Here is a 15,686-nt window from a genome sequence, read left to right on the forward strand (position 1 = left end):
AAAATACATAGAAACCACCTACCTTCAGTGACGTGTGTGTACCTGGTGTATGGCGAGTTCCAGACAGTTTAGGGTGGTTTCTGGTTGTTCTCTTAGCTGATTGGTCCGGCAGAGCCAGACAAACCTCCTTATTCTCAACCAGACGCTTAATAGTCCACCAACACACTGCCCTGATGCTCAAACTCATCCCACACACACTAAGTTCACCCTCTCACCAAAGGCTACTATTTTCAGAGCCTAAAATTATGTCTTCAGACTGTTTTTGACATATTTGTCAGTGGTGTATCTGTGAGGTAAAGTACTGTTCAAACACTTTGATCTTCTCCATATATGGAGAACTCTGTATGAAACCTTCACACAGGAAACACACACGCAGTGTGTATGTACACAGACACACCTACATTCAATGAAGTAGAGGGCCCAGCCTTTATAAGGACAGAGTCTGTCCAGAGTGGTCTGAGACAGGCAAACAGAGCAAGAGATGCTGAATTACCAATCACCCCGACCTTCACAGGTATCCACCATGTTGTCAGTGCTGTCCCGAAACTAAGGGCTCACTTGGACATCATTGAGGGATTAGGGGATATTTCGAGGCTGGTTAGACTAGTATTACCGACACTTACCGCAGACTAACTGTGTGTGTCTGACCCATACCTCTTTGAGCACTGGGGGAGGCCGTGCCTTTCCACTCCAGCTATCAAACTCACAATTTATGCTGAAAAGTTAACGTTACCACTTAGCTAGAATTAGCTACCTCACCCGCTACTAGAAGAACAGCTAACGTAAGGTAGTCATTGGAAGAGGAACGTTGCTGCTCACCCGAGTTTCTTGTTGGGGAAGCGAACGTGACTTCTCTGAAGACAAACTTTAAAGATGAATGGATATTCTTTGGTTAAGCTGCTTTAATAATGAGCTATATTGAAAATGTAATAGCTAGCAAACAATAGTAGTTAACACAACGACAGTTTCTGTTGATGACTCTGTTTATGTTTTCAACTTTGGAGCCATTTGGAGCAACTTCTGCATCGCTTCGCTGCAGTATTTTTCAGATGAACCTCTCAAGTCTCAAATGCATAAAACATACTTTGCAGAGTTTTGTTTTCAGTCTTGTATGATGAAACGCTATATAGTGCACTTGTTATGGTAGACAAAATATATATAAATGCAGTATGATTCTTAAGTCGCTCTGGATAAGAGCGTCTGCTAAATGACTTAAATGTCAAATGTAAATGTACAAATAAGTCGTGCTGGAGTCAAACTTGTTGAAATGTTCTCCAGATCGATAGGTGGCGGTAATGCACCAAGAGGGAATCAATAGATAGTCATACGACCGATGAGGACTCTCATCAGCACCATCTCTCGGAATCCATTCCCAGCTGAACGGATTCTGCGGAATATTTGTTTTTTTACCTTGTGGACGACACACACACAGCCCAGACAGCGATGGATACCTCCGGAAAAGAGAAGGAGGCCATGCAGCTGATGGCCGAAGCAGACAAGAAGGTCAAGTCCTCCGGCTCGTTCTTGGGAGGGATGTTCGGGTGAGATGAGATGCCCTGGTTCTCATGTAGCCTACCGAGTCAGTACACACACGAGCGCAGATTCACTATTGCTGCATCACGGCAAGGGGATGTGTCGATTTTTCTTGACATTGGACACAACACATCGCGAGTGTATTGGTTAGCTGTATGATGGTTAGGCCTATATTAATGTAATTATTATACGTATAATTTTGCAAAAGTGAGGGGGAGGATGACGGTCCTGTTTGTCGCAGTCAGGCCTCAGGGAAAGATGTGCTGTGCTCAGATCTTCTGACAACATGTATCATTTAACCACCGGGGTTGTTGCTTTTTTTTTTTGCCCCCAATTGGTAGTTAGGGTCTTGTCCTATCGCTGCAACTCCCTTACGGACTCGGGAGAGGCGAAGGTCGAGAGCCATGCGTCCTCCAAAACACGACCTGCCAAGACGCACTGCTTCTTGACACACTGCTCGCTTAACCCGGAAGCCAGCCGCACCAATGTGTGGGTGGAAACACCTACTCCTGGCGACCATATCAGCGTGCGTGCGCGGGACAGTGACATCCCGGCCGGCTTTATGGGACTCCTGGTTGCTGCGACACAGCCCGGTTTCGAACCCGGATCTGTAGCGAACCGCTGCGCCACCCGGCCCGGGTTGTTGCTCATTAATGACAACAGTAGGGTGCTTATTGGTAGTGGCCCATAATATATTCTGCAGAACAGACATGGCTCTCTGACATGTAGAGTAGGCCAGCTCTATTCATGAGATATTCAATATACTGAACAAAAATATAAACGCAACATGTAAACGTCTTGGTCCCATTTTTCATAAAAGGTCACAGACATTTTCTATACCCACAGAAGGCATATTTCTCTGAAATTTTGTGCACAAATTAGTTTACATCCCTGCTAGTGAGCATTTACTTTCTCATTTCCCAAGATAATCCATCCACCTGACCAGTGTGGCATGTCAAGAATCAGATTAAACAGCATGATCATTACACCGGTGCACCTTGTGCTGGGGACAATAAAAAGCCACTCTAAAATGTGCAGTTTTGTCTCACAACACGATGCCACAGATGACACAAGTTTTAAGGGGGTGTGCAATTGGCATGCTGACTGCAGGGATGTCCATAAGAGCTGTTGCCAGATAATTTAATGTTAATTTCTCTACCATAAACCTTCTCCAACGTCATTTTAGAGAATTTGGCAGTTCATCAACCGGCCTCACAACCGCAGACTTATGTGTGACCACGCCAGCCCAGGACCTCCACATATGGGTTCTTCAACTGCGGGATCATCTGAGGAGGGGAAGGGGGGTGCTGAGGAGTATTTCTGTCTCTAATAAAGCTCTTTTGTGGGGAAAATCTCATTCTGATTGGCTGGGCCTGGCTCCCCAGTGGGTGGACCTGGCGCCCAAGTGGCTGGGCCTATGCCTTATCAGGCCCACCCATGGCTGCGCCCCTGCCCAGTGATGTGAAATCTATGGATTAGGACCTAATTAATTTATTTCAATTGACTGATTTTCTTCTATGAAGTGTAACTCAGTAAAATCTTTGAAATTGTTGCGTGTTGCATTTATATTTTTGTTCAGTATAGATTTTCTTCAGTAGACAACGTTCAGTTTGCATCCTCCTGAATGAAACCCACTAGACAAAAACACATTTTCTGATGGTGTCCAGGTCTAGAACTCATATTCCTTACAGTGTTGTTAAACGTTTGTGTGAATGAATATCTGTGTATTTCAGGGGAAGTCACCACAAAGTAGAAGATGCATGTGAGATGTACGCCAGAGCAGCCAACATGTTCAAGATGGCCAAGAACTGGACCGGTGGGTCACACACACACACACACACACACACACACACACACACACACACACACACACACACACACACACACACACACACACACACACACACACACACACACACACACACACACACACACACACACACACACACACACACGTTCCATAGATATGATCATTATGTGTTTGTGTGTGTGTAGCTGCTGGTAATGCGTTCTGTCAGGGGGCCCGGCTCCACATGCAGCTGCAGAATAAACTGGACTCAGCCACCAGCTTCGTCGACGCAGGGAACGCTTACAAGAAGGCTGATCCTCAGGGTAGGAACACACTCCAACATTACATACTAGACTATTTATTTATTTTACCTTTATTTAAGGTAAGTGAGTTAAGAACAAATTCTTATTTTCAATTACAGCCTAGGAACAGTGGGTTATCTGCCTTATTCAGGGGCAGAACAACAGATCTTTACCTTGTCAGCTCAGGGATTTGATCTTGCAACCTTTCAGTTACTGGCCCAACGCTCTAACCACCTGCCGCCCCAGAGGGCAAAGCCTCCCTAATAGTAGTCCCTACAAGTACATACTGTATGTTTCTGTCTGTGTTCTTTCTTTTTCACTCTCTCTGGTAGGAAAACCTAACCTCTCTTACTCCCTGCTCTCTTTCTCTCTCTCTGCCCCCTTTCTTTTTCTCTTTCCCCTTCTTTCACTCCTCCCTCTCCCCATCTCTCCTTTAGAGGCTATCAACTGTATAAATGCAGCCATCGATATTTACACTGACATGGTAAGCCTGGTCCAACCCTTGAGCCCTGACCTCTAATTCCTAACCTGTGACCGCTAACCATACCACTGTCATCTTAACCTGCTTCACCCATTTCTATGTGCAATAGTGCATGTACTGTGTGTGAGGGGGCTTTGTTTTCCAGCCATCATTGGCTGATACCAACCGATTTGAAGGCTGATACAGTGTATATTCTAATGATTATGTATCAGTGTTGTCCACATGTGTATTACAGGGTAGGTTTACTATCGCAGCCAAACATCACATCACCATCGCAGAGGTGTACGAGTCTGAGCTGGTGGACATAGAGAAGGTACGGAACACGCACACACACACACACTCACTCACATCTAACTCCTTATGAACAATACTTTACGTGTGTGTCTCCTGTTGCCCAGGCAATCGCCCACTATGAGCAGGCAGCCGATTATTATAAAGGGGAGGAGTCCAACAGGTGAGTATCCAGTGTTCTGTAGTATAAATGAATACTATAGTATTCAGTTATGCTACACTCTACTACACCCAAATGCTTTTGTATTATACTACTCTTGTACTATTTATCACAGAGGTTAGGGTTCAGTGGGAGTCATCATGAGGGGTTCCACAGAGCTCTATACTAGGACCTATGCTGTTCCTTATGTTTCTCTCTCTCTCAGTTCTGCTAACAAGTGTCTGCTGAAAGTGGGCCACTACAGCGCTCAGCTGGAGCAGTATCCGAAAGCCATTGAGATCTACGAGCAGGTGTGTATGAGTCTGCTATGCATGCATTTATTTGTTTTTTTTTGTACCCCCTTTTTCTCCCCAAATTCGTTTTATCCAATTGTTAGTCATTACTGTCTTGTCTCATCACTACAATTCCCGAACTGGGGTTGTTGCTTCTTCTTTTTTTACCCCAATTGGTAGTTACGGTCTTGTCTTATCGCTGCAACTCCCTTACGGACTTGGGAGAGACGAAGGTCGAGAGCCATGCATCCCCGAAACACAACCCAACCAAGCTGCACTGCTTCTTAACACAGCACGCATCCAACCCGGAAGCCAGCCGCACCAATGTGTCGGAGGAAACACTGTACGCCTAGCTACCTGGTCAACGTGCATTGCACCCGGCCCGCCACAAGTGTCACTAGTGCGCGATGAGACAAGGATATCCCTACCGGCCAAACCCTCCCTAATCCAGACGACGCTAGGCCAATTGTGCGTCGACCCATTGACCTCCCGGTCGGGGCCGGCTGCGACAGAGCCTGGGCTCGAACCCAGAGTCTCTGCGATACATTGCATTAGACCACTGCACCACCCGGGAGGTGCATGAAATGTGAACAGCGCTCTCTGAGTAATGTAATGGTGTGTGTGTGTGTCAGGTGGCCACCAATACTATGGACAACCCCCTGCTGAAGTATAATGCCAAAGAGTACTTCTTTAAAGCCTCCCTCTGTCACTTCATTGTGGACGAACTCAACGCAAAGGTATTATTATCATTATTAATGGTAGTAGTTGTCTGTTTTAAAACAAGACACACAGAGTAGACATATATCAATCAGATAATACAACTGAACCAAGAGAGTACCTGTCAATTATTAGTGATTACAAGTGTGTGTGTTTTTACAGCTGGCCATAGAGAAGTATGAGGAGATGTTTCCTGCTTTCGCAGACTCCAGAGAGTGCAAGCTGCTGAAGGTAGACATGATGAGCGCCTTTGTGTGTGTGTGTGTGTGTGTTAACGGACTTCACATTGCTTGTTTACCAGCATAGCTTCCTTCTTCACAAGCCCACACCCATCTCCCTCCCCCTCTCTGTCTCTGTAGAAGTTACTGGATGCCCATGAGGAGCAGAACTGTGAGGCGTTTACTGAAGCTGTTAAAGAATTTGACTCCATCTCTCGTCTGGACCAATGGCTCACCACCATGCTGCTCCGTATCAAGAAGACCATCCAGGGAGATGCTGGAGATCTCAAATAAAGAGAAAAGAGGGGTGGGTTGGGGGGAGGGATACAGGAGTGAGGGATAGAGAAAGATATGGTTAGGGAGAGAGGATGGAGAGATGAAAGGGATGGAGGAGAGATATAGGGTTCGGTCAGTGGTGTGAAGGGAGGCAGGTCTTTATGTGTTTCATGTGTTCAGTGTAAAGAACTCCATGACTCTGTAGTTCATCGTGTCTTACCATATCTCCCCTCAGACTCACACACTGTCAAAAACCTTAGCTGTTTCAACTTTACAAGTAGGAGTTACCCAGGAGTTGAAAAACCAGTTGACAAATTATTAGATACATAATAGTATAAATGTTTATACAACTTGATCTTTTAGTTAAGTAGGGTACTCTTACACTCATGTTTTTCATGTGAATCAGTACACTTTTTTTTACAGTGTATGACACACTTAACCTTCCTAACGTCTCCACTGAATATCTTCCCTTGATTGGACCCTGTACAAGTTCATGTTTTAACGTGTAGGGCTATACAGATTGTGTGTGTGTGTGCGTTCAATGTATCACATTGAAGCCAATATATCTGTGCCAGTGCTTGTTGTAGTTGTTTTGTGTGTGTGTGTGTGTATATGTATGTTTGTGTGTGTACGCATGTGTGTGAGCGAGAGAGAGAAACCAAAGGGAATGAACACTTGTTCTGTGGGTCATATAACGGTGTGTTAATAGTTCTTGTCAAATCAGAGTCCTCTGTTATAAAAGTGTTTCTATTGATTATTCTCCTATGAAAATATGTATATATGTTTGAACCCTTCCCTCATATCACAACACTACTCCCTACACACTTCTCCCCTCACCCCTAGACATTCCTCCTAGCCCCTACACACTTCCCTTAACCCCTGGACCCTTATGCACTACCTCGTAGACATGTCCCCTAGCCCGCTAGACACAAGTGATCTGAAAGAAATTGGATAGGTATAAGCACACATTCAATTCTATCAGATCGACACAGGTGTTAGGAGTCAGAGGTTAGGGGAAGTGTCTGTGTTGTAGTGTGTTGCTGTGTTGTGCTTTTGTGCTGTGTGTGTATTCCTCTCAGCATGTTGCCATGGTAATGATGTGTGTGTTCAGTGTTATTGTCAAAAAAGGTTAACTCAATGTATCACTATGTTCATTATCCAGTGCATAATGTACAAAAAAATAAAACTTCAACAAACTTGCATTTGCTGCCTTGTGTGTGTGAGAAAGAGATAGAGAGATGGATCTATGTAAGGGATAATCAACGAGCTATGCATTCTATGGAAAATAATGAACAACGTGGAAGGTGTTCCACGACACGCTAGCAGAGTAGCCTATATAAACGAGCTGGTGTGCAAGGTCGGTGGATTACAATATATAAAGTTATTTATTTTGTAAAACTAGAAGAGGAAGCCAACTATTGAGATGGAAAAGAGATGAAAGAAGGCAAGGGAGCACCATCACGTGTCTTCTCTCCTCGTCTCCAAACTCCAGCCTTTTCCCCCTCATCTCCTCTTCTTACTGCATGTGCCACCAAGTTCAACAGAAACAGGACAGTTGATGCTCATGTACAATAGGCCTGTGTTTGTTTGTAGGCTGTGCTAACACCATAATGCAGATCTTGTCTTACTGGTTTCATATAGGGCCTCAACAGTATCCCTGTATTCTAGGTGTTCCATCTATAATATAGGCTAATATTGTAGAATATGTATGACCTCTCAACAGTGTTTCTGTGTTCTAGGTGCTTCCTGTCTAACGGTAGGTTCTGTGTTCATGCTACAGCCTGCCCCCCCCCCCTTCCCACATTCCTATGGGAACCCAGAGGCGCTGCTCCGAGCCCAGTGTCGGCGGCTACCAGCAAATGGAGCCCGATGCTGGCCGTGGCACATTGGTGCTGGCCGTGGCACATTGCCATGACAACGGACTGGTGCTTTGAGACCTCAAACTGAATAAGTTTGTCTTCAAGAACAAGAAGAGTTGCGTGTGAGTGTGTGTAGGCACGTGTTTGTGCGTGCATGCATCAATCAAAGTGTTTTCCTTGTTTGTGTGTGTGTCAGAACGTTGTTGATGCTGGAGAGCTTGGATGATGCAGTCATAATGCAGGAAGGAAACCCCTCCCACTATTGCAGCCCAGGACCTGGGGATGTCTCTGGCCTCTGTGAGTCTGTGCTCCGGCTACAGATGTCTGGTCTCTAGGAATAATGCTCCATCCGCTGCTATTGGGCTGCTACCCTGTTAGGGAATGGACAAACAGAAGGGGAGGGCATACTAACCTCGCAGGCTCGCTGTCTGATACTCTCAGCCCTGCATTTTAACCCCACCCTCTGCCTCTCTGCATACACAGGCACACACACACAGTCACATACACCAGATTAGACTATACCTACCTGACACGCACATGCACGGTGCACAAACACACACACACATACACACTCCATATAAAGCAACACCAATAAAGGATCACATTTCTATGGAATTTTGTTCTTACTTTTATTTTATGCTATTTTTAATAACACTATTATTATAGTTGTATATATTGTTGATTAACTTCCACCCTAGTTAAATCAAAGAGTTAGTAGATCGGCCATGTTGTGCGCTGAAAATGGGGAGCGGGAGTAGACGTGACAGTACCTCTCCACAACATGCAGCTCCAGCCGCAGGATGACGCCGGCCATTAGTACTGGCCCGTGGGCAAGAAGCGGGCCGTTCCGGATGGCTGAGATAGAAATCCGGGACGATGTTGGGGTCCAGGATGTCAGCCACCGGGACCCAACAAGCTCTCCTTCTTGACCGTACCCCTCCCAGTCCACCAGGTACTGAAGCCGACCCCCATGACATCAGGGGTCCAGTAGGGACTAGACGGCATAGGCGGGGGTCCCATCTATGTCCAGGGGAAGCGGAGGGGTGTCATGGGGGATGGCATCAGCCAGGGGACCAGGAACCACCAGCATGAGGAGGGAAACATGAAAAGATTGTGAGGTCCGGTAGTTGGTGGGGAGTTGTAACCGACATGTTACCTTGTTGGCCCTCTGGAGGACCTTGAAGGGCCCCACAAACCTGGGGGCTCAGCTTCCGGCAGGGCAGGTGGAGCAAGAGGTTCTTGGTAGAGCCAGACGCAATCACCAGGATGGAACACGGGAGCCTCATTGCGGTGGCGATCCACCTGCACCTTCTGGTAGCAAACAGGGCGCTGGAGCCTCACGTGGGCAGCGTTCCAAACTTCCTTTGAATGCCGGAACCACTCGTCCATCGCAGGGGCTTTGGTCTGGCTCGGGGTCCACAAGGCCAGGGCTGGCTGATATCCCAGGACGCACTGGAAGGGAGTCAGCCCGGTGGAGGAGTGATGAAGGGAGTTCTGGGCGTACTCCGCCCAGTGAAGGAAACCTGCCGCTCCTGGCAGTGACTCCTAAGGAACCTCCCCAGCTCCTAGTTGGTCCTCTCCACCTGCCAGTTGGACTAAGGCCAGTACCCGAATGCGAGGCTGGCCGTGGCCCCAGCTTCTCCACGAAGGCTCTCCAGACCCGCGACGTGAATTTGGGTCCACGTTCGGAGACGATGTCCTCCGGAAGGCCATAATGCTGGAAGACCTACTGGAACAGTGCCTCAGCAACCTGGAGGGCGGTAGGGAGACAAGAGAGAGGGATAAAACAGGAGGATTTAGAGAATCTGTCCACAACAACCATAATAGTGGTGAATCCATCAGACGGAGGGAGATCAGTTACGAATTCTATGGACAAATGGGACCAAGCCCGCCTAGGCACGGGAAGGGGAAGGGGAAGGAGTTTCCCTGCTTGAGCATGCCGGGGAGATTTGGTTTGGGCACATAGAGCAGGAGTTGACATAGTGGGCGACGTCCTGTGCCATGGTGGGCCACCAATACTTTGCGGAGATGGATTGAATGGTGTGGGTCATACCTGGGTGTCCAGCGGCGAGAGATGTGTGCGCCCAGGTCAACAGTCGGTCTCGTAACCCCGTGGGGATGTAGATGCACTCAGGATGGCAGGTAGCAGGTGTGGGTTCCCTCTCCAAAGCCTGGCGGATGTCCATATCTACTTCCCAAAACATGGGGCCAACAATTTTGCCTGCCTCAATAACAATGCCTATACTTCAGATTTCCTGTTATCTACCTATTGCCAGATCTCCCGGACTAAGTTACTAGCTTTTAGCCTGCCTGTACTGTTGCCCTTTTGGACCCCTTGTGTATGACCTTCTGCCTGCCCCTGGATCCAGCTACCTGCCTCCTCCTGTGGTACTTTGCAATAAACACCTGCTGCGCCCTGCGCTTGAAACCAGCTCTCTGTCTCCCTTCGTGTTCATTACAGACAGGTGATCACTGGCCCGCCTCTCTGCCCCAGTGCATCCTGGGTTGGGATGCATCGGACACCGCTGAAGCTGGTGCCCCTCCTGGCCGCAATAGGAACACAGTCCCATGTCTCCGGCGACACCGCTCTGCAAAAGAGAGGTGTTTGGCCCCTGCCTCCATGGGTTCATGCTCTGCCGCAGGATGGCCAAAGGAGAAGGGCGAGGAGAAATGGGCGAAATAGAGGGAGCACTGGAGTAGGTAGCCACGGCATTTGGATGGAGTCCTGTCATACTTGCCCGGGAGGGACATTCGGGCATCGCCTCCCTGGGCGGACTGCTGGGTAGGCTAGGGGGCTGGCTTGCTGAGACTACTCGTGGTAGGAGGCCCTCCGCTAGTTGGAGGCGAAAACTCTTGGGTGGTGTTGAGGCAGTGGAGGACCTCATCCATAGCCGCACTCAGCGTCAGCTGATCGTGGTATTGGCAAAGTAGGTATCCCTATTCACCGACAGTCTGGGAGATCTCTTTATCTTCTGCTGGATCCATAATTATTGAGGCAGTATTCTGTAACATATGAGCTTGGAGTCAGGAAGCAGGTGCAGAAGGTGAGTTTAATAAACATGAACAAGCCAAATAATCAAAAAGGGAGAAGAGTACTGAATGTGAACAAAACCAATACTGCCTGATGACTGAGGCTACTGAGGGCTAAGGGAGAGTAATCAAGGTGATGAAGTCCAGATGTGTGTCATGATGGTGCCTGGACCGGTGGTTAGTAGACCAGCGACATTGTGCGCTGGAGAGGGGGAGCGGGAGTAGGTATGACAGACTGCATGAATGTCAACTTACCTCTTGAGTTTCTGTGTTGTACCGTTTATTGTTTCCTATTGTTACAATCAACATTATAAAAATGCATTCTATTCCATGAGCCACATCAGAATAATATAAATATATAACTGAGTATTTTTTTGAGACGTCAGACTACATAAAGATCCTATAAATCACATGTAATTCTGTGACTATGCCAATGGCTGTACAGTATATACTATATACAGTATGAAGCTCTACCATCTCTATAATCATAGATAGAACAATGAGTCAGATATTTAACCAGATGTATAAATGTGAAGCATCGCATTGGCGTTTCTACTCACTACCAAATATTGTGATGAGAGGAAGCCCAGTGTCCGGCAGTGAGAGAAGATGGAGCGAGATAGAATTTGGCCGACATTCTGCAAATTTCGATAAGACATTTGATCACCATACAGTTTTCTGTTTCCACAACAAGAATCTGTAACAAACCGAGTGGACTACGTTTTCTAGAATGCACACTCACACTTCACAGAGTAGGCGTTCCCTAACAGAAATATGCTAATAAATGCTAGAATGCGCCAATAGGATCTCACTAGCTTGTGCTTGGCTCTGCCCAACTCCTTGCTTGTTCTGCCCTCTATGATTAATTTGTAGGTCAAAGAGAGAGACGGAGGAAGAGGGTGAGCTTGAGTATGGGAGAAATTGTGGGAAAAAGAGAGATGGTTTGTCGAAGAAGAATGTTAGAAAGTAGGAGCAGAGTGAGCCGTAAGCCATATCGAGGTCTGGAGGAGAAATGGAAGTTAATGAGGGCGATTTATTGGAGGAGGCAGGGTCGGTGAAGTCCTCAGAGCCCGATACTTGCACCAATGGTCAGGATAAAGATGAGTCTGTGACAGTAGGAGTGACATTTCTGGAGAAAGTGGACCCTGCCTTTTGGCTGATCCATTTGTGGTTTCAGGGTGAGTGAAAAGGTAGTTTGGTGCTGTGGAATCGGTGAAGGTAACCAGAAGTAGTCTTGTGATTGTTTGTATTTCTGCTGGTCAGAGGGAGTAGGCGCTTTGGGCCAAACTAATTGGGACAAGCGATGTGACTTGTGATTACTGGGGTAACGGTAAATGTGAAAGTGGACCAACTGAAGGGAAAGATTCTTGGTGTTTGTGACACTTGTCGTTTGGTGCAGACAGTGTGGCGTGAGTGGTGAAACAGAAGACAAAGTGACATTAGGATATGTCAGTCATCCTGTACGAGCTTATGTGCCAAATACATTAGGTTTTTACAGGTGCCAAGCTTATGGGCATGTGGCAGCAGTGTGTAGGAGGGAGGTTCTTAGGTGTGAGAAGTGTGCAGAAGGGCATGAGACAAAGGAAGGTGTAGCAATGGGGAATGAAGCGGTATGTGCTAATTGTAGGGATGCCCATGGGGCTGAAGATCCGAAATGTTCGGTGTGAGAGAAGCAGGTTGAGGTTACCAGGGTTAGAGTAAAGCAGAGGGTGTCGTAAGCTGAGGCAATGAAGAAAGTTGAGGAAAATTGGTCAAGGGGGAGGGATCCTGAGAGGATTCGTGTGAGTACCCAGTTAGCAATGAGCAATCGGGAGGCTGGCTTCCCTTCAGAGTGGTCGCACACCGTGCAACAGCTTTTTTTTACCCATCATTCACAGGGTGCCTGTCAAGCGGCTGCTGTGCTCCTGCCGTTCATGTGCCATTTTCCTCACACAGCCCACCCACCCATGACCCGCCCTTCTCCCGACTGGCGACACTACTGCTGCTAGCGGAAGGCAAGAAGATTGTTCAACATAATGCCAGCGGCATGCCTTCTCCCTATCGCCACTTATTTTTATAAATATTTATTGCTTTTTATTAATCAAGGTACATTGGATGCGATGTTAATTTGGAAAATTACTGTAAAATAAAATGTGTGCAAAATACTGTATATCTGTCACGCCCTGACCTTAGAGATCCTTTTTATGTCTCTTTTGGTTTGGTCAGGGCGTGAGTTGGAGTGGGCATTCTATGTTTTGTGTTTCTACGATTTTCTATTTCTATGTTTTGGCCGGGTATGGTAATCAATCAGGGACAGCTGTCTATCGTTGTCTCTGATTGGGAACAATACTTAGGTACCCTTTTTCCCCACCTGTGTTTGTGGGAGGTTAACTTTGTTAACCCACGTATTATTTTGTCGGCGTCATTCTGAATAAAAGAGAAAATGTACGCTCACCACGCTGCACATTGGTCCAGTTCTTTTAACGGCTGTGACAAAACCTCCCACCACCAAAGGACCAAGCAGCGTGGTAAAGAGGACTCCTGGACATGGGAGGAGCTCCTGGATGGTAAGGGACCCTGGAGGCAGGCTGGGGAGTATCGCCGTCCACGGGAGGAACTGGAGGCAGCTAAGGCGGAGAGGCAACATTATGAGGGAACACGGCTGGCAAGAAAGCCCGAGAGGCAGCCCCCCCCAAAAAATGGGAGGGGGCACATGGTGAGGGTGGCTGAGTCAGGTTGGAGACCTGAGACAACTCCCCGTGCTTACCATGGCGAGCATGTGGCTGGTCAGGCCCCGTGCTATGGGGTGATGCGCACTGTGTCGAGACTGAGCATTCACAGGCCGGTGTGCTCGGTGCCAGCGTCCCGCATTTGCCGGGTGGAAGCGGGCATCTAGCCAGAACGGGTGGTGCCAGCTCTGCACTCGAGACCGCCAGTGTGCCTCCACAGCCCAGTGTATCCAGTGCCTCGGCCAAGGAATAGGCCTCCTGTATGTCTCCCAGACCCAGGTGTCCTGTGTGTCTCCCCAGCCCGGTGAGTCCTGTGCCTGCGCCCAGCCCGGCGCCTCCAGAGTCACCCTCCAGCCAGGCGCCACCAGTCGGCCACCAGTCCGTGGCCCGCGGCGAAGATCCCCGCACCAGAGGTGCCACCAAAGTGGGGTGAGCCAGCGGTGGAGCGGGGTCTGCATCCCGCACCTGATCCGCCGCTGAAAGTATATACGTAGAGTATAAAACTTTAAGAACACCTTCCTAATATTGAGTTGCAGCTTCAATTTGTCGGGGCATGGCCTCTACAAGGTGTCGAAAGCATTCCACAGGGATACTGGTCCATGTTGACGCCAATACTTCCCACAGTTAAGTCAAGTTGTCTGGATGTCTTTTGGGTGGTGGACCATTCTTGATGTATACAGAATATGAATAAATGGTAAGTGTGTGGTGCAGTAGTCAGTCCAGGGTTCAGTTGTTGGATTAGTCTTATGGCTTGGGGAAAGGGGCTGGCTTTGACACAGGGTGGTCCGAGACTTGATGTTGACCTTCCCTGCAGTGGATCCATCTCCCCTGTGCACTGCCAACACAATCAGAGTCCCCTTTCAGGTAACGGGTGATCTGAATCTGGACCCCTTCATCCGTGGCATCCCGGGTTGCAGGGTTCTTCCGAATGGCTCCTATACACAAAGAAAGAACATGGAGTTACAGTTGAATCCCACATGGTCTTAAACATGTTTAAGAATTTACTTAAGTACACAAAACAAATGTAACACATTTAATATCTAATCTTACTGCGAAGAATGGTCATCAGAAACAAGTTCCTGAAACAGGCCTCATCCCCTGCCCAGGCGGCGGTGATGGCAAGACTGTTTGACAGAATGCAAGGTAGCATCTGCCACACTGTCGACTTCAGGTCCTTGGCACCCATTACAGCCAGAAACCTAAGATACAAAATGCAAGAGAAATATTTGTGGTGACAGTTGAAAGACTGATTGCAGATATTTTCAATAAGTATTTACATTTAAGTTGGTAACAGTTATGTTCTTTCCTTCATGTCTGCCGCCCAAACTTGGCACGTTTGGCCCGTTGTCCAACCTGCACAAGGTCCTATCTGGCCAACCGGTCCTTTCTGGCCAGTTCAACTTCCTGTGTATTCGTCTGCTCATAGTGAACCACAAAGGCCAGCATTTACAGCGAATGCAGAAACGACTCCAGTAGGTAGATGGGACGTGCCCATGAATTTGGTTCATGGTATTGTTTACTTCAAACGACCAACACATAGTAATCTGAGAAATGTTTTCTTGCACTTTTTAAAAAACGTTTGTTTTTCCACTAACGTTTGTCATCATGCCCGTGTGGTGTTCTGTGTTACTTACAAACAAGCGCGAAATTGAGTTATTTTTCACCATTCCATCTACCAGGGTTTTATCCAGATGCTGCCTGTGGTCTGCGGCTATCAAGAATTATGTTTATGGTGACCAAAGAATTGAAGGATTTTCAGGCTGAACGGATTTTCGACGACAACTGAGAAGTGATGTGATACCTTCACAACAAAACAGGAATATTCTTGATTAGAAGTAACATAATATTATCTGGACTAAGTAAATAACCTACGTTAGCTAATTTACAGTTCTGGCAGTCACTGCTAAACTGGTAACGTTAGTTACCTTCAGCAGAGTAAACGTGTTTGTCTTTTCACTCTAGTTTTGAATAACGTTAGCAAATAAGAATAACTCAATATAGTATCCATCTATTCTACCCTTGTATGGAAAACATTCTGTTACTAAAAATA

The 15,686-nt window shown here is 47.3% G+C and overlaps 1 protein-coding gene across 2 annotated transcripts; it reads left to right on the forward strand.

The window, feature by feature from the left end:
• Positions 1 to 1,326: 1,326 nt before the first annotated feature.
• On the forward strand, positions 1,327 to 7,241 carry LOC124045288 (beta-soluble NSF attachment protein-like). 2 transcript variants are annotated; one of them, XM_046364579.1, is made up of 10 exons: positions 1,327 to 1,541; positions 3,267 to 3,349; positions 3,529 to 3,645; positions 4,062 to 4,108; positions 4,341 to 4,418; positions 4,504 to 4,559; positions 4,762 to 4,846; positions 5,461 to 5,565; positions 5,708 to 5,776; positions 5,905 to 7,241. In XM_046364579.1, the coding sequence occupies exons 1-10, from the start codon at positions 1,444 to 1,446 to the stop codon at positions 6,055 to 6,057; spliced, it is 891 nt and encodes a 296-aa protein (XP_046220535.1). In that variant the 5' UTR covers positions 1,327 to 1,443; the 3' UTR covers positions 6,058 to 7,241. The 2 variants fall into 2 exon arrangements, with proteins under 2 accessions (XP_046220535.1, XP_046220536.1); XM_046364580.1 differs by lacking the exons at positions 1,327 to 1,541; positions 3,267 to 3,349; positions 4,062 to 4,108 and having other exon boundaries at positions 3,538 to 3,645.
• The last annotated feature ends 8,445 nt before the right edge of the window (positions 7,242 to 15,686 follow it).

This window comes from Oncorhynchus gorbuscha, linkage group LG10 (assembly GCF_021184085.1).
Source record: "Oncorhynchus gorbuscha isolate QuinsamMale2020 ecotype Even-year linkage group LG10, OgorEven_v1.0, whole genome shotgun sequence".
Taxonomy (NCBI): domain Eukaryota; kingdom Metazoa; phylum Chordata; class Actinopteri; order Salmoniformes; family Salmonidae; genus Oncorhynchus; species Oncorhynchus gorbuscha.